Source organism: Crocodylus porosus, unplaced genomic scaffold, assembly GCF_001723895.1.
Source record: "Crocodylus porosus isolate Cpor-Errol unplaced genomic scaffold, CroPor_comp1, whole genome shotgun sequence".
Lineage (NCBI taxonomy): Eukaryota > Metazoa > Chordata > Crocodylia > Crocodylidae > Crocodylus > Crocodylus porosus.
This window is the reverse complement of record NW_017728943.1, coordinates 3,015,742-3,033,397: the sequence shown is the minus strand read 5'-3', so window position 1 is coordinate 3,033,397 and position 17,656 is coordinate 3,015,742. Positions and strand designations below refer to the sequence as shown.

Below are 17,656 nucleotides of genomic sequence, written 5' to 3'. Positions count from 1 at the left end.
CCAGTCACTCTGGGCCATTTGTATTTTGTTTTTCAAGGGTCTTTTTGCAAGCTGCTCCAGCCCACCCCAACCCAAGTGCCTGGAGCCCCCTCTCTATTGGGGTGTGCTGGGAGCTTGGTTCTCTGAGCTTGGAGCTGATGACAATGGGCCATTGTCGTGTGGGGCCCCTTCTCTTTAGAGTTTCTTCCTTTTATAGTAAGTAGCAGTTGCTCTTGCAGTTGGCCTGCCCCTCTGGTGTGAGCACTGGGCTGGTATATAAGGCAGGGAGCAGGCTTTGGTTTTTGTCCCTCAGCCTGCTGCCTTGGTGGGGGTGAAGATTGGTCCAAGTGCCTTTGCCAAGAATCCAGAAACATGCCCCCCAAGAAACCAGATGCAAAGAAAGAGGCAGCCAAGCCTGCTGCTGCCCCAGCAGCCCCAGCAGCACCAGAGCCACCCAAAGAACCGGCCTTCGATCCCAAGAGTGTGACCGTAAGTACAGAATCCTAAACTCTCTCTTCCCTGTCCCATCCCAGCAACCTGCCATGTGCTTGTCTGTCCAATGCACTTATCTATGAACCATGTTCTCTGGGCTGTGCTCCAGAGGAAAAGCTGGGACTGGAAGGGTCCCAGCATGCTGGTGCAGGGGTTTGGGAGAGGAAAACCTCCTGCCATTGGCACCGGATTTTTAATGGATTCCTTCCCAAACATCCTTCCCTTGGCACAGTACACAAATAAGCAACAAATCCTAAAAGGTGCTGAGCACGCAGAACTGCTATCTGTACCAGTGGACTCCTCCTTCACTAGCTCGCTCTACCTCTCACTCGCAAAGGGAAGCTTCGGCTGAGACTGGGGTAAAGGAGGGAGCAAGTGCCAAGGGAACAGCATCCTGCTCACTCAGCTGGTCTCTCCAGCTGCAGTAACAGGCAAGCATATCACCTCTTCTGCTTCTTCTACATATGGCGGGTACAAAATCAGAACTGGCTACACCCAAGATTCAAATTTTGAGATTCAAAACACTTTGGTATTTTTATTATTAAGAAAAAATGCAGTCTTCCCAAACCATGCTGCAGAGTGCACACACACTCACAAAAAGCAAAATCCAACTAGTTGTGGAGGACACCCATACACCCCCACTCCCCGCATACACCTCACCAAATGCAACCAGTTGTAGGGTAGAATGTAGTAACATCACACCATGGTTTTCACCCAACAGACTGCACAATAGTGGTTTGAAAGGCATTGTTAGGCAAGGATATGGATATAAGTCCCTGCACCCAAGAAAAGAGCTTGGTGTTCTTGGGCGTCCATCCCAGGCCCAGGTTTTAAGGTGTGACTTCAATATGAAACTAGATCCCCAGAGGAAGACTGAACTGACCTGGGTGAGATTTAAACCTGAAAAAAAGGTTTCAAATGCCAGGTGTTATCAGTGTCCATACCCCTTCCCTGTCTGTGCCAGCCCCTTATGTAGTCTCTGTGAACCTGCTTTGCCATTCACATGTACAAGGCACACACCTGCTGTGGCACTCAGTCCCCTGAACTGGAGACATTGCAATACTTCTGTGCATTAGCCTTCAGTTGGTCGGCACTTTCCAGCTTCAAACAGAAGCAGCAGTACAGATACCTTCTCTTCTACTTATGCCCTTGCTCCTAGGCTTTTTCTCTTTGGTCATTCTGTGGTCACTGCCCAGAACCAGGATCTGGGCACTAAGCTCCAGTTGCACAACATGCTTCTTTCCAGGTGTCTGAGGAAAAGGTGCATCACTTTGCACAAAATGGCCACTGGCAAAGGAAGTTTGGTGCTTAAACATGCAGGGCCCTGCATGTACAAAGGCAGTTTCTTTTTGCAGCCATCTACTGGCACATGTGTCTCCCTGCAATATGCATTTATTTATATTGCCAGTGCTGTAGCAAGGAGGGGGTGTGAATGGGGCAACCGCCCCAGGTACCAAAGTGAAGAGGCACCAACAGACACCGCCCAGCTGGTAGGGGAGGAGGGTAGGCACAGGACAGAGCAGTGACCGGCTCGTTTGTGGGGGGTGTGGGGATGGGGAGAGGGTGGCTCCCAGCACTGTGTGCACTCCCAGGCAAGCATGGAGGGGCATGCACCCCCCCTGATCTGTGCGTGGGGCAAGGGTGGGCTGCTGCTGCAGGCTTTGCCCTGGGCACCAAACTTTTTTGCCATGGCACTGCATATTGCCCTCACAGATGCACTGCTTTGCACATACCATGACTTCTTTGCACATGAATGTGCATAAGATATCACCTCTACCCAAAGAGTTTTGTTTGCCTATGCACTTAAACCAACACAGCTACAACCAACATCCCTGTTTCACCACTGCTGCTTGGGTCCTAGCCTCTGAACTGTTTATCCAATATGATTCCCTCAGACAGAGTGTGAGTTACAATATATTTTTGTGGCTGCATCAATTGATGTTTACCTTAGTATTAACTGGTGTCAGAATATAAGGGTAAAGGGTGGGGTGTGCCAAGATATTTGAACCGCAATGGACAGTAGCTGGTCATTGATTTTTCTAAAGGCAGTTTTAGACAAACTTCTACTAGAATAGGTATTCTTGGCTTTTGTTTTTTTAAGAAGCCACTGACATGTCTTTCTGAGTAATATACATCCAGCCAGGGTGCTTCAGCCTGGATTTTCCAGGCAGATTCTTTGCTGCCTCCCTTGATGAAGAAGGCTGTGATTGCATGCTGCAGTCAAAAACTGGCAGATTTGAAAGGCGGCACGTTTAAAACTGCTTACTTGAAGCCCTCTCTATCATTATCCTGTAGAACTTACTGGAGGCGAAAAGTTTAGTGCAGGCTAACTGTGTATGACCTAGGATGGGATTTCGGAGTTGGGTCCATTTTACACTCTTACATCTTCTGTCGGAGCATCCGGCATTAGTCACTGCTGGTGATAAGAGATCAGAGTAGAGGGATGATTATTAGTCAGTTTGTCTGGCAATTCCTATTCCTCATATATCATCTGGAGATAGTGCAAAATGAGTAAAATGCTTTATTGGCTGCAGCCCTGTAAAGAAAAGGCAGCTTCTGATCTGATCTCATGAGGCATCAGATTCCTTCTCTCTTGGGATGATGGCCATTTTTGCGTGGGCACTACACTAAACACAGCCCTAGGGCAGGAATTAAATCCTCCTTCCTCTCTGCTTAGACACAACAGTCCAAAAAAACATGGATCTATGTAGTCAATAAGACCAACTTTTTAGCAGACATGCCACAAATTAGCCTTACACACTTCCTCAGTGCTACTTGCATCCACTTCCTGCATGGGAGCATGTGCATGAAGTTAACTGCTTTGCTGGGCTGAGAAGAAAGCAGAGAGAGCCTGAGTTGGTACTTGTCTGGGAAGCCACTAGGCAACAGGTAGTGCTACAGGAAGACATACAGGTACATTAGCAGGTAGTGATCTGCCTTGTTGGTTCAGAGTAATTTAGAAGGGCCCAGTGTAGTGCACAGGGAACAGCTGCAGGATCTACCATCCTTTTGAGAAAGAAGGAGAGCTAGGCCTTGGTGTGTGGCCGCTGCTGGCCCCAGGGCACTTTCTGCAGATCTAGGAGTTTGTATGACACACACAACACAGGCTGCTGACTCCTGTGTGAGCAGTCAGGTTGCACCTCACTTCCCAGGAGCTGTAGCCATGACCCCCACACCACCTGTACCCTCCAAGGGTAAAGCATAAAAAGGCTGCTGCTCAGAACCTGCCCTGCCCTGCTCAGCTCCCGGGTCAGGCAGTCCCCCAAACGCTTCCACTCAGCAACAGGCCAAAGAAAGGAGCAGAGTGAAGGAAGAGCACACTGTGGATTATGTCTGGTACACTCTACCCACCTCCTGACACAAGCTCCAGTAGCTCAGCTAGCACAGTGGCCTTTCCTGCCAGAGGGCACAGCCAGAGTATTCCTAAAGCACCACTGTTCTCCAATTGTTCAACAGCTAGCAAGGAGCATTGTCTTTGAGAGGTAATTTGGGACACCCCACAAAGATGTGCTACCTCAGTGGAGGAATAAATTATTGGATTCTCCCTTCTCAGGCAGCCCAGTGCAGGGCCAATACTTCCTTTGCTGGCAGGGGTGTATCTGTACAAATGAATGGGCTTCACTGCTCCACTTCACACAGAAGCCTCTTCTTGCCTGGCAGAAGGGCTTGGAGTTGCATGCCAATGAAGAGCACAGGACGACTCTCCCTGGGCTGTTTCCAGCTGTCTGCTGATGCACAGCAGCTACAGTCTAGTCATGTTTTCAAGCTCTGCTTCAGTCTTGTATCAGCTGGAAATCAACACAAAACATTTTTTTCCCCCAAGTGAAAGCTGCCATTCTGATGTGCTCATATGCTCCTGGGAACTAGGGACATACGGCTGGGCCTGGATTCCCTACTGAGTTAATGTGGTCCTGATATGAATGTATTGTAGTGCTTGGCAGGGGTGATGCGTAGGGGGTGCACGCAGGTGCACGTGCACCCCCTGAGCATGGCGGTGCACCCCCTGCAAAAAGGCGCCACCAACACTGTTGGCAGTGCCTGCGGAAGGTCACTGTTCGCCACCCTGCCACCGACACCGCTGGTGGCATCTGCAGGCAGTCCACGATCGCCACTGGCCACTGCTGTCAGTGGAGCTTGCAGGTGGTCACCAACCCCTGGTCAGCGCTCACTGCCATGCCCCACTGCCAACAGTGCTGGCAGCGTTCTGGGAGCTATGCTGCCGCTGGGCTCCTGCTGCCAAGCTCCCACCACCACCAGCATAGCCACACCCCCCCCAGCTGCCGGGGGCATGCGCCATTCATGGTGCTTGGAGTCTGTGGCTAGGGACAGACATTCAAAAAGTTGGAGCCTGAATTGATTCAATCTTTGCAGGTTAATCTCACGTGTCTAGATTTAACTGGTGCCGCCACTTGCCCCATGCAGTCCGCAACAGCTGCCTCACTGGGAGGAAGCTTGTGATTCCCGGGCACCAGGACAGGAGCTGCTGCCACAGAGGCCGGCTGGCAAGGCCCCTTAAGCAAGGGAGCAGGGAGGGAGGTTATTCCCCCCTCCCTCCACTATCTGGCAGAGGGGGCAGGAGGTGGCTTATCCTACCGCCTGCCACGTGCAGGGAACAAGTGGCAGCAGTGGTGGTTGGGGTGGGCAGACCTTGGCTGCAGTCCCCCAGTGGTAGTGGGGATAGAGGGGCTGTTCCCTCTGCCTCGGGGGTCATGCCTGCCAGCATTTGGCCATGCCCCAGTCCCTCTGCTGCAGCAGCAAGGGGGAACTGCCCAGCAGACCCTGGCCAGGGTCCATGCCGGTGAGACAGGGAAGGGGGAATTAAACCCCCTCCCTGGCCAGTGCACTCCAGGCTACTGCCAGGGCTGGACACGACCCTGCCACTGGAACAGCCAGCAGAGAAATGCAAGTCTGCGCCTGTGGGACGGGGGAGGGAGTGGGGGGAACAAATCTTTTCCCTGCTCCCTTCTGGGGCTAGCATCTGGCCAGGCCCCTGTCCCTGCCTATCCCTGCTCCAGCTGAGGAGCAGAGGGATGGGGCCAGCCTTGCTGAGTTGGAGCAGAGAGCATGCTGGGATGCTGGGGGACTCTGGTTTAACTTAAACCAGGAAATGGTCTGGGACAGAAGTTGCATAAACCTGTTTGAGCTCAGTCAGTTAAGTCTGATACTACGTTCAACCAGGTTTATTTCAAACCAGGTTCGACCATTTTGAAACTGGTTTATGTGCACTGAATGTCTGTTCTGTTACAGGTTTAAACCAGTTTCTGATCACTTAAACTGATTTGTGTGTAACTTTTATCTCTAGCCTGTGAGACAGCCTGCCTGGACAGGCCCAGATGAGGTCCTGATCAAAGGCCCTCATCAGAGACCCTGACAGCATGAAATGGCTTCCTGCTGCCAGCTGTCTCAGTCCTAAAGTATTTTGGCGCCTGCATTATCTCATCTGCGTGATTCTCCCTGATGAGAACATCTTTTATTCAGAATCCCTGTTCTACAGCAGGAGGTCATTTTTTTCCACCTTCTTCTATAGTTACTTTTCTAAGCCAGTATTGTAGTAAGAGAGTTATTAATAGCAGGCGCAGTGGGAGACAGTTGAAGCACTTGGCCCCCTGGCCTTGGGATCAGGCCTTGAAATAACATCTTTACCCCTTCATGGGACAGCCCAACCAGTGTTCTGCGCATTCCTGCTGTCTGCATGCTCCGCTCCCTGTGGGTCCGGCCAAGAATTTACTGCTCCAGCTGGTTCATTGTTGAGGGGAAGGGTGCACCTGTTTCAAAAAGAGGGAACATTTTAGCTCATTGCACTAAAATATGTACCCAGTGGTATAAAAAACAGGGTTTGTGCCCCTGGCAAGCCCTGCCGGGGACACCCACAGGCAGTATCATAGCAAGTTTGGTGCCTGGGGCAAGCCTGCAGCAGCTGCTCACCCTTGCCCCACACACAGATCCAGGGGCACATGTGCTGCCATGCTTGCCTGGGGGTGCACACAGTGGCAAGAGCTGCCCCACTCCCCCATCCCTGTGTGCCCCCAGACAAGCTGCTTGTGGCTCCATCCCGCATCTCGCCCTGGCTGGGCAGCGCCTGTTGGTGTTCCTTTGCTTCAACGCCCAGGGCAGTCACCCAGCTCACCCCTCCCTTGCTATGGTACTGCCCACAGGTCAGAGAACAGGGTGATGCTTAAAGCGGTTCGTTTCTCTGGAGGCCACCAAAATCACAGACACACACTCATTAGATGGCACAAAAGGTGTATTTGCAAATAGGGTCAGAGCAGAGTCAAAAACTCAGATTACTCTGAACCCACCAAGGAATTTTGCAGGCTGTATTTATCTTTTTCCTCCTGGGCACGTGTGCAGAAACAGGAACTCTTACAGCTCACTTCCATTTCATACAAGCATACATGTGGTTACATCACTACATACATCGCATGTATAGTATAATTAACTACTTAAGTATGCAGGGCGGAGAGGTAAATATGCATCAGCTAATTAAGCATGCTCAGAGACTACTATAGGTCACCAAGAATTCAAACCCCCCCCTTTCAAGGACACAGTCAGTTGAATTCCAGCTTCTGTAATCTGTATGAGAAAGGCTAGGGAGAAGCTGGGGGAGAGTCTGCGATTTAGTATAAGAAAAGCTGTGGCAATGCTGGGCAAGGAAAAAAGTCCTTGGCAGTGTTTCTTTCTTATCAGGTGCAAGATGCAAGCTGTGCATTTCTAACAATACTCCATTTCTAACAATATTCCATTTCTAACAAGGGGGTGGGACAGGGCACAGGAGTCTTACTCATGGTGGGAACCCCAAAACAGTCCAGGGCTGCGCTGCTGCTGCTGCATACTCTGCCTGCCCCACCTCTTTCTCTTAAAACAGCAGCAGCAGTGCAGTATCTGTTCACTGGCTGTTGCTGCTGCAAGAGCAATGCAATGGGACTCCTCTTGCTGCCACTCAGCAAAGGTGGGTAACGACTGTGGTATCCCTCTTAAGTTGGTGCCCAGGGCTGGTTCCCCTCTTGCCTACCTCTAATTACACTAGTGTAGCCATCTATCTTGAATCTGTGCTGTCGCCTTGGGAATCCCTAGAGGGGAAGAATAGACACATGTGACCAAAGAGGCTATGTGGGCTGAATACTGGCCTGGAGTTCCTTCAGTGGGGATTACTTTGGAGGGCTTGATACGAGCACCTTTTGCTGTTGAAAGGTTCTAGATGCCTTTTTTCCCTGGGGAAAGATAAGTCTGGGGCTAGCAGCAGGCCTCAGAAACTGTTCATTGACTGGTTCCTGATAACATTATTTATCATTTTGGGGTGACTTCAGCAGCGAGGTTAAATGCGGTACTACAGTTTTGTTGCACTTGTTGTTACCATGGCTCACTATGCTTGTGGAGAAAAAAAGAGGCACCAACAGAGCTGCAGAGAGAAAGCAGGAGTCCAGGAAAAGATGGGAGGAACCTCAATGGCACAGTAAAGAGTGTTTGAAGTGGAGCTGTCTGCTGTGCTGTTTGGGGTTTCACACTCTGAACCCCTCTTCTGAAGAGGCAACCCCTTCCTTCCCAGGAGCTGAGAACAGAAGGAGCATTTTGTGGTGAGGGTGCTACAAAGGGCCAGGGAAGCCAGAGGCTTTTGAAGCCAAAGGCTTGCCCCTCAAGAAGTCATTTCAGGGCTGGCTTCAGGGAGTCCTCTGGGAGGGAGACTGAACAAGGCTTCTTTTTGGAGAGTCCCACCAAGGCAGTGCTTCCCCTGAAAGGGGCTGATCTGTGACAGTAAGTACTCCAGACTATGTAATGGTCCCAGTTCTTTTACCTGGCATATTGTTAACCTTTGTAACTCATTGCCACATGATATTACCAAGGACAGGAGTTTGGAAGGATTCAGGACAAAATAGGCATTGATGTGCCTCAACAGAGTGTCCAGAGTTAGCAGCAGATCATTAAAGTCCCTTCTTTTTTCAAAAATATTTGAAAGCTGCTGTTTTGAAAATGCCTTCAAAGGTCTTAATGTCAGAAGTTATGAATAAAACAGGCCTTTTTTAGGGGGTCTCCAGTTGGATTCCCCCCAAATGGAGGCAACCAAAGGCACTTGTCGTTTTGCAAAATGCAAGTCTCTGACTCCTCGTATTTCGCTGCTGTGGTGATTTCTAACAACAGCTGGTCTCCAGGTTGCAGACATGACTCCCAGTCTGCACTGGACTGCCTGGCACTGCTCATCCAACATTTTGCACAAATATTTTCAGTTCACTGGGGTTTGTGAGATGTCAGGGTCCCAGTAACAGACTACACCTGTTTTACCCTGTTAAACCAGACACTAATGGGAGAATATGGCAAGAGATAATGTTTTGCTTTACCCTTTGTTCCTAAGGGTGGGGAGGAGGCCTGCAGGATTATCTAGAACACAGCGTGATTAAGTATCACTCACTCTGGGCAGCTTCTGCCAGTTTTTTGCATTTCAGCAGCTATGCTTTGCCAAGGGAGACTCTCCTAGAACCACATTTTGAAAGAGCACCTACCTTATTCTTACCTTGAAACACCCCTCCACAAAGACAAGTAGTCCAATGGTTTGATTGGGTTGGTTGCTGATGTACAGATTTCCACCACTGCTGTGATAGGAGCAGTCCTTATGATTTTGGGGCTTCACTGGAGTGAGCTCACTGTTGTTAGCAGTGAGTATTCAAACTCCATGATGCAGGAGATTTTTATAGGAAATAAATGTTTGGGTTGTTTTTATTTGCCTTCCCATCTTGGAGCCCTTAGGGTGAATTCATATCACATGTGCAAGCTTTCTCTGCTGTAAAAAAGGCTTCACATTTACTTATTTTAAAAGGGAATTTAAGATTCAAGGATAGAATCTGAAATCCCTCAGCCCCCCCGCCCCCACCCCCCCAGTGGGGTAGATAGGTGCTGCCCAGTGCTCTGGCACTGTCTCTGGGGGGGGGGAGTCAGGCTCAGGAGATTAATTCCTCCTGCCGCTAGTGAAAGACAGACTGCCTTGTCAAATTGTTGTTGCTGTGCCCTGTGGCCTGGTTTGTGCTGCTGTTGCCTTAGCTTGATTCTGGCTGTGGGATTTATGCAGAACTATAACCGCAGAAAGGGTGGAAACTGGATCCTAACTGCTCTCCTCTGTTCTCTTCAGATTGAGTTCTCTGCTGACCAGATTGAAGGTAAGTGCTGGCAGATTTCAGCCCAACTGTTGTTGCTCTTCACACAATCAGATAATCCAGACTAGAGCCCATACCAACCTCTCTGCTGTAACCACAAGACTACACTCCCTCCCAAAGCTGACCAGGAGCCCTAACTCTGAGCCGCTTGCTCCAGCCATCCTACTGCACTCTTTGTGGATCTGATATTAGAAGAGAAGCCCTCATACCCAATCCCTCTTCTACTTTAGCCATGAAGCCACTCCCCTATCCACCAGTGGAAATATAACCCAGAAGTCCCAACCTGTGATTCCTGCACTATTCCACAAGAGACTACTCCCTTGCCAGGTCTAAGAGCAGAACCCAAGAGTCTTGACTCCCAGCTCCCCAGACATGCTCTTCCATCTATACCGGGGGCGGGCAAAATGCGGCCCACGGGTTGGATGTGGCCCACCAGGCCAGTCTATCTGGCCCGCGGGGCCCCTAAAAAATTTAGAAAATTAATATTTATCTGCCCCTAGCAGCCTGTCATGAGGCCCTCGATGGCTTGCCAAAACTCAGTAAGCGGCCTTCTGCCCAAAATAATTGCCTGCCCCTGATCTATACCATTCATAGCCTCTAGAATACATGTGAAATCAGAAAGTAATATCCCTGTTTGAACTCAGAGGTAGATATCATACACTAGTCCTGATAGCAGGGATGGAGCTACAGGCAGCGAAGAAAGCTCACAGGCCTCCAAAACAGGGCTGTGGCTGTGGTGGATGAGGAGGAGAGGGAAGGATATGCATGGTCAGGTTATAAAAAAGAGAGGACTTCTCTAAAAAAGAGAATAGCATTCTTCAAATATTTCACGGGCTGCCATGAAGATGAGGGAGGACGCCTCTTCTCTCTAGCTATAGAGAGCAGGATGTGTGCCAATAGCTTAAAGTTGCAGCAAAGTAGGTTTAGACTGGTTATCAGGAAGAATTTAGCTGTTAGAACAGCGAGGCAGGGGAAAAGACTGCTCAGGGAAATTGTGGAAACTCTATCATTGGAGGTGTTCAAAAAGATTGGATAAGCATGGGTCAGGGATGACTTAGAAGTCGCTATGTCTATGCTCTACTGTGGGTATTTCCCAGGTGTCTAGTTTTGCTGACTGTTGCATGGGACAAGGAAGGAATTTTTTCCCCCTTCTGTTGCTCCACATCAGGGCTTGTTTTTGTTCTTCTTCTTTTTGCCTGCCTCAGAAGCACTAGTTGTTGGCTGCAGCCAAGACTGGGGATTTGGACTGGTGTGTGCCAATGTTCTTGCTGGGACTAGAACCTGAAGGTTCCTAGCTAGAGGGTCTTGCCCCTCTGTTCATGGTCAGACTGATTGCCACATTTGGGATCAAGAACAAATTTTACCTACCATGGTCAGATTGGTATGAACTATAGGAGTTTTTGCCTTCCTCTGTAACAGGGGGCATGGCCCTCTTCCTTGGATTTCTTGAGTGTATTTTAACATCACTTGCAGCAGCAGGGCATTGGCCACTGTTGTCCTTCTGCTTTACCTGTGGTGAGTTAATGCTAGGCTTTTTGGTTGTATGACAGGCTCGCATGTGTTGTTTTAGTAATAGGTTAGAAAAGGATTTCTTTGGGGGGTTTGGATAGGGTTGATCCTGGTTTAGGCAGGGGGCTGAACTAAATGACTCCTGAGACCCCTTCCAGCCCTACTTTTCTATGATTCTATGGCAGCAGGAGTATTTAAAAGAAAGTTTGAGTAGAACTCAGGGTGTGAGTGACATGCTGGGAAGGGATGTAGGCAGCAGTGGAAGTGAAAATAGAAGTGAATGAGGAAGATGAGCAGGAGCCAGTATAGGGATTTAGTAATGATACCATCTCCCAAAGCAGCAGAGGAAATGTATGAAGCCTGGGTCCTCACTCTGCTAATAAAGATGCTGCCTCAACTTGAAATTGAGGATTCAGTGAATGACATATACCTATCATGAAAAGGGAGCCTGTGCCTGGGGCTGTACTTGCATTCTTCTATATGGGCTGCTTCCACACCACAGTGATAAGCCAGTATGCTACAAGATCAGAGTTCAAATTCTGGATGGAGGAAATATCAGGGGACCCTGTGTCATATTGGCCCAGCTTCTAAAATGGTCCCCTAGAGCACCCAATCAGCCTGTTTCCCATGACCATCATAACAGCTCACTGTGACCTCTCTCCATCACTGACATTCTTTGCTTTGACAAAGTAAAGAGACTCTGTGATGGTCGTTCCTCTTCATCATCTATACGCATTTTCTTTGGTTGGCCTCTTTTCCTTCCATTCACTCTTTCTTCAAGTGTTTACTAAACTAGGATGTCTCATCCTATTGCCAAGCCAGTTCAATTTTCATTTCTTAACAACATCAAGGAGGCTTTCATATTTTTCCAGTATCAGTGTACTGGGGTTGATATTTGAGTGCACTGCCTTTCATGCATATCTGGGTGAAGTTTAGTCTGATCAGATGTTTTCAATTATCTTGCCCTATAGTGCCTGGGGAACCAGGAAAGGATCTAAACTATAGTGAATCCATATACTGTGCAAAAGACACAAATGACATCCTGATGGAGAACAAGGACTAGATCCATGCTTCTTCATTTTCAAACAAGCAGGCTGTGCTTGCTGCCACTGGAGGAGAATTTGCTTAGCTAATACTTGAAGCAGGACCTTTAACTCCTCTGTGAGTCCAGCCATGAAAGGAGGACATCAGTTTCTCCCTCGTATGCTCAAAGCCCATGCCTCACAAGAGCCATTGGCAGAGAAGTGGCCACTGTGATGTCACAGCCAGGCAGCAGCCCCTGGCATATCCTTTCTGTACCACATAGGACAGTATGCTGGATGGTACCAAGAATAGTAAAAAGCTAATCTGCAGGTGGGACTGGGGCTCCATCAGCAGAGAACGTGGTAGAGCTCCTGGGCTTACAAGAGCCAAGCCATGGGCATAGAAAGTCCAGATCCCAGGTAAGGCAAAGTGCTGTAGCTGGTATGAAGATGTCAACTAATAAACCAAGAAAACCAAAAAACTTGCCCAAGGATTTCTACCAAGCCCAGGGAACCACATCTTGGGCTTATGAGCCTCACTCACCCCACAGAGACTTCAACCATCCAAATCCACCCATCAGTGGAAACAACAGCCGCGTATCCCTGAGGGAGCTATTGCTAGACATTGAGAAGAAATTGGATGAGAAGCTAGAAATCCTTACAGCCTTTGATGGTAGAATGGTGGCTTTAAGTGTTCGCCTGGAGAGGCTGGAAAGGCTGATAAACAACCTTGCCTTGCCAGCCATGCAGACTGATTCATCAATTGAAAAACAGGGGGTAAAAACCCAAATATGGGACCAAACCTTGGAACAGCTGATCAGACAAAACAGACACCTCCATGCCCGCCTGGAGCTACTGGAGAGCCAGGCCCAAGCCCACACCTTCAGAGTTTTAGGATTGCCAGAGAATGAAGAGGGGAGAGACCTAGAAGCGTTCCTGGAGAAATGGTTGCCCAGCATTCTGCAACTAGACACACAGGAGAATCCCATCATTGTGGAGAGAGCCTGGCGGGTGACAAGCAGGAAGTGGAAACCAGGGCCAGAGCGGTGCAGGACTGTTATTGCTCGTGTAGCAGACATAAGGGATAAAGAGAAAATATTACAGCGGGCCAGGAGACTGAAAAACATTATGTACAAGAAGAAGCAGATCCTAATTGTTCCAGATCTAGGGTACATCCCCCAAGGTAAAGGGCAGTCATTGATGCCAGGGTGACAGAGTCTTCTTCTTAAACAGATCCTGAAAATGGCAGTTCTGCCTCCTGCAGCACACAGGGAGGATAAGGCAGGATTCTTGAGGAGGTGAAACATGGTCTTTGCATTAGGGTTGCCAACTCTGAATCTATTCCAGGAGGTTTCTGGAATGGCAATGTGCCAGTGGCGCACAATGCAAACATGTCCACATGCTTGGTGTATCAGTTACAGATTATGGTGGGGAGACCTTATATCAGGAAGGCAAATACCCATTACTATTCCATTTTAAAAAGTCACTGACTACTGTATAAATAAGATTCAACATTTAATATTTATTTTAATGAATGCCCTATCATTTCTTTTCTGAGTGACTCTCAGCATCTCCTGGAGATTTTTATCTAATTCCTGGAGAGTCCAGGGCAATCCTGAAGGGTTGGCAGCCCTACTTTGCACATGGCAAACATTCAGGCAGCAGCATCCTGCGTGCATGGACACAAAGAAGGCCTGACCAAGGAAAGTCACAGAATGGAGAAGCATTGCAGACAGGGAGGAGTTTGGCTGGGGCAAGGGAGGGGCCTGAACAGAGGACTGCACAGGAACATGGCTTCAAAAGGGAATTTTACAGGTAAAGCATGTGTAGAAGGAAAGGGATTGTTCAGTGGAGGTTACAGGCAGTGGAAGCCTGTGGAAAGTCTAAATCAAAGAGGAGGTTGGAGCTGGAGGTGAAGCTGTGACTGCTGTGTAATGGAGACATACCCAAGCTAGCTAGCCTGAGTGCTGACTGCAGTCCAGCCTCACCAACCTGGAGCTCAGTGCAGTCTGGAAAACCTGACTTGGAGGTGGCGTAAATAGTGCAGGGATAACAGGGTTAACAGTTTAAAAATCCCAAAATACAACAGTCAAGACACCTCTCTTCCTTGCCAGGCTGATGCCCTCCCTCCCATCCCCATGGACATAGCCAGATTCCCACAGTTCCTCTTCTCCCCAGGGTGACTTGGAGACATTATGAATGGCAGATGACCACAGATTTTGTCCCTCCCTTTGTGCAGAGTTCAAGGAGGCCTTCAGCCTATTTGACAGGACCCCATCTGGGGAGATGAAAATCGCCTATGCTCAATGTGGAGATGTCTTGCGGGCGCTTGGACAAAACCCAACCAATGCTGAAGTCCTGAGGGTGCTGGGCAAACCCAAACCAGAAGGTAAGAGCAACCAGGGCATAGGGGTGAGCATCCAGCCCACATGTTCATAGCTGCAAGATAAGGACAATATTTGCTATAGGAAACTGACCTCCAGCAGCATTTCTACCCAATGGTTGTACAAAGAAAGACCTATGTAAAATGAGTTGGTGGTTCTCTGTCTTGTCGTTCTGTCTAATCTTGCATCCACAGCTGAATGAGTAATTTATAACAAATAACTTACTGCCTGGTTTTTACTTTCTCTTTTTGTGAAACAGCCAGGAACATGCTGTAATTTTTCTTGCATTCCTTGCTGGGTAACTTTTTATGTGAAAAATTCTTCTTCTGTGTGACTTGTCCCTCAAAATTCCAGCTCTGCTGCTTTGGCTATGGTTGGTTATGTAAGTCACCTGTAATTTACTGGTAAATTTCAGTTTACTGAGAGAGTGCCTGAGGATCAGTTTCATCATCAGGTTAAATATACATTTTTTTTTTCCTGGAGTGCTTATATTAAAAGCTACTTGCATAAATATACGCAGACAGTAAATGCTAAAAGGGGCAGAAACGCAAAAGAAAGAAGGGGTGACCGATTCAAATGAGTATTTGTGGGAAAGTTCTGTGCCATTTTCCTGTCTCTACTATCTAGGACCACATTTTTCAGCTCAGCTTCCATTTAAATAGCTGCATCAGTGCCACATATATAAAAGAACTTATCACCCACTGGGCATGAGCTGATTTGAAAACCTCACCCTAATGTTCTTTACCAAGTGTAAATAGTGCTCCCAACCTCCTGGCAATACCTCCAGCAGAGCGTTTAAGGGCAGAATGGTCCCTAGGGCTGGTATGCCTTTTGTTCTTTACATAGCAAATGGGGCATGAATGAACTCTAAGGCTAGGGAAAGAAGTTACACATAAACTTGTTTAAGTGATCAAAAACTGGTTTAAACCTGTAACAGAACAGAAGTTTAGTGCACATAAACCAGTTTCAACATAAACAAAACTGATTTAAGAGAAACCTGGTTGAATGTAGTATCAGATTTAACTGATTTGGGTCAAACTGGTTTATAGAATTTCTGTCCTAGACCCCTTCCTGGCTCAAGTTAACTCTCAGTCCCCCAGCATCCCAGGTTGCTTTGCAGCCCTGAGCTATGCTGTCTGCTCCAGTGTAGCAGGGGCTGCCTCATCCCTCTGCTCCTTAGCCTGCTTCCTGCCTGTGTCCATCAGCCGATAGGAACGGGGTGGAGGCAGGGAAACACCCCCAGCCCATTGGCGACATATAGGGGGTGAAAGTGGGTGTATGTGCACCTCCTGAGATCAGCCATGCACCCCCTGGAAATCCAGTCACGAAACTGGAAGTGCCAGCGGACATGCACTTCTGGTTTTGTGCCCCCACCCCTGTCAGCAATCTCATGCCCCCCCAGATTCAGGAGGCACCAGTTGCTCATGCCCAAGCCCCACCTTCCCCCCCAGCCAGAGTCTACACAGCACATGGTGGGAGGGAAAGCCCCTGTCGTGGGGCTTTTTCAGACCCTCGCAGCCATCCTCCTCCCCAGCTCTGATTGCTTCAATGGCTGCCACAGAAGGCAAGGAGTAGTCCTGCTGGCCAGGTGCCTGCCCCTTCAGTGCATGGGGGGACCAGGGAGCCCCTGCCAACCCAGGGTCCTCCATCCCTGGGCAGTCCCAGGGAGCTGAGGGAAATTCTTCCCCTCCCAAACCTTGCCTAAGAACCTTGCCTCAATGTCTGCGAGTCTCAGCAGCTGGAGGGACCAGAGGGAAGTTCTCTTGCTCCTCCGCAGCCAGTTTTGCCTTAACTTCTGTGAGTCTGAGGCAAAACTAATGCAGGGCAGCAGAGGAATTTCCCTCCACTCCCTGGGCTATCCCTGAGACTCCAGCAGCCAGGGTGGCCATCAGTGGCAATGCATAGGGGATTCATGGGGGTGTACATTCAGCCACTGAGAGTGCTGGTGCACCCCATCACAGGCTGAGCTCCCTGCTTAGGCAGTGGGCAGGGGAGTGGGACTGCTGGCCAGGGAGTGGGAGCACCAGGTGTAGTGCCACAGAGGAGTTTTGCTGCAGGGGGGACTCCTCACCCCAGTCAGCAATATTGGCTACAGAGAGCCCTCTCCCCTCCCCTCCCCCCACCCCCGGTTCCTGACTGGTTGCTTGGGGAGGGAACATGCCCCCCTGACTAAGGTGGCACCAGTCACCCATGGTGGCCATCACAGAAGACAGTCCAGTTGTCTTCTGCCCTCTATTGATACGAAACCGGACACCTTCATGTAAGGATATGAAGGCATTGGGTTTCGTATCAATAGAGGACAGAGTAGAAGAAAACCGGGATGTCCTCTATGATGGCCACCCTACCAGCAGCTGAGGCAAGGAGGTGGGGTTGGGAAGAATCCCCCTCAGGTCACTGGGGCTGCCCGGGGCTGGGAGACCCTGGGCTGGGATGAGGGGAAGCACCCCCCCCCAAGGCAGAGACTCCCTGGTGCCACCATGCTGGGCTATGCAAGCATTTGGCTGGGAGGACTTCTTCTCCCTCCCTCCTGGGGCAGCAGCTGAAGCATTCCCCTCAGCTCCCCAGGGCTGCCTGGCCTGGGAAACCCAGGCTAGAGGAAACCTCCTGAGGGGGAGGCTCCCCCATGGTGGGCCTGTCTGGCACTCAGACAGGGGGCTCCTGAACCCCCTGTGGAGGACAGCAGGCGTCTGGGGACACTTAGCTGGGCTGGCAATAGCCAGCAGGCTGGGAGATGCACTCTAGCACTCCCTGCCTACTGGGCTTGGGTCAGTGCATAGTATCATAGTATCATAGAAGTAGGATCGGAAGGGACTTTGTAGATCTTCAAGTCTGACCCCCCGCCTGGGCGGGAGAAAAGACTGGACTCAAATGACTCCAGCCAGGTAGGCATCAAGCCTCTTCTTAAAGATCCCCAGGGTAGGAGCCAGCCCCATTTCCCTAGGAAGTTGGTTCCAGCTCCTAGCCGCCATGACTGTGAAGTAGTTCTTGCGGATGTCTAATCTAAACCTACTCTCCAACAACTTGTGTCCATTGTTCCTTGTCATGCCAGGGGGCACTAGGGGAAACAGTGTCTCCCCTAAACCCTTCTGGTCCCCCCTAGTGAGTTTATAGACAGTCACCAGGTCCC

General features: G+C 49.6%; 1 protein-coding gene across 1 annotated transcript in view; it reads left to right on the top strand.

Annotated features, from left to right (window-relative positions):
• The first annotated feature begins 234 nt into the window (after nt 1–234).
• MYL4 (myosin light chain 4) overlaps nt 235–17,656 on the top strand; it is a 26,388-nt gene continuing 8,966 nt past the window's right edge. Inside the window, exons 1-3 of the mRNA XM_019548457.1 lie at nt 235–468; nt 9,590–9,617; nt 14,385–14,534. Of these exons, the coding sequence (XP_019404002.1) occupies nt 352–468; nt 9,590–9,617; nt 14,385–14,534 (295 nt within the window). The 5' untranslated portion in view covers nt 235–351. The remainder of the gene's footprint in view (nt 469–9,589; nt 9,618–14,384; nt 14,535–17,656) is intronic.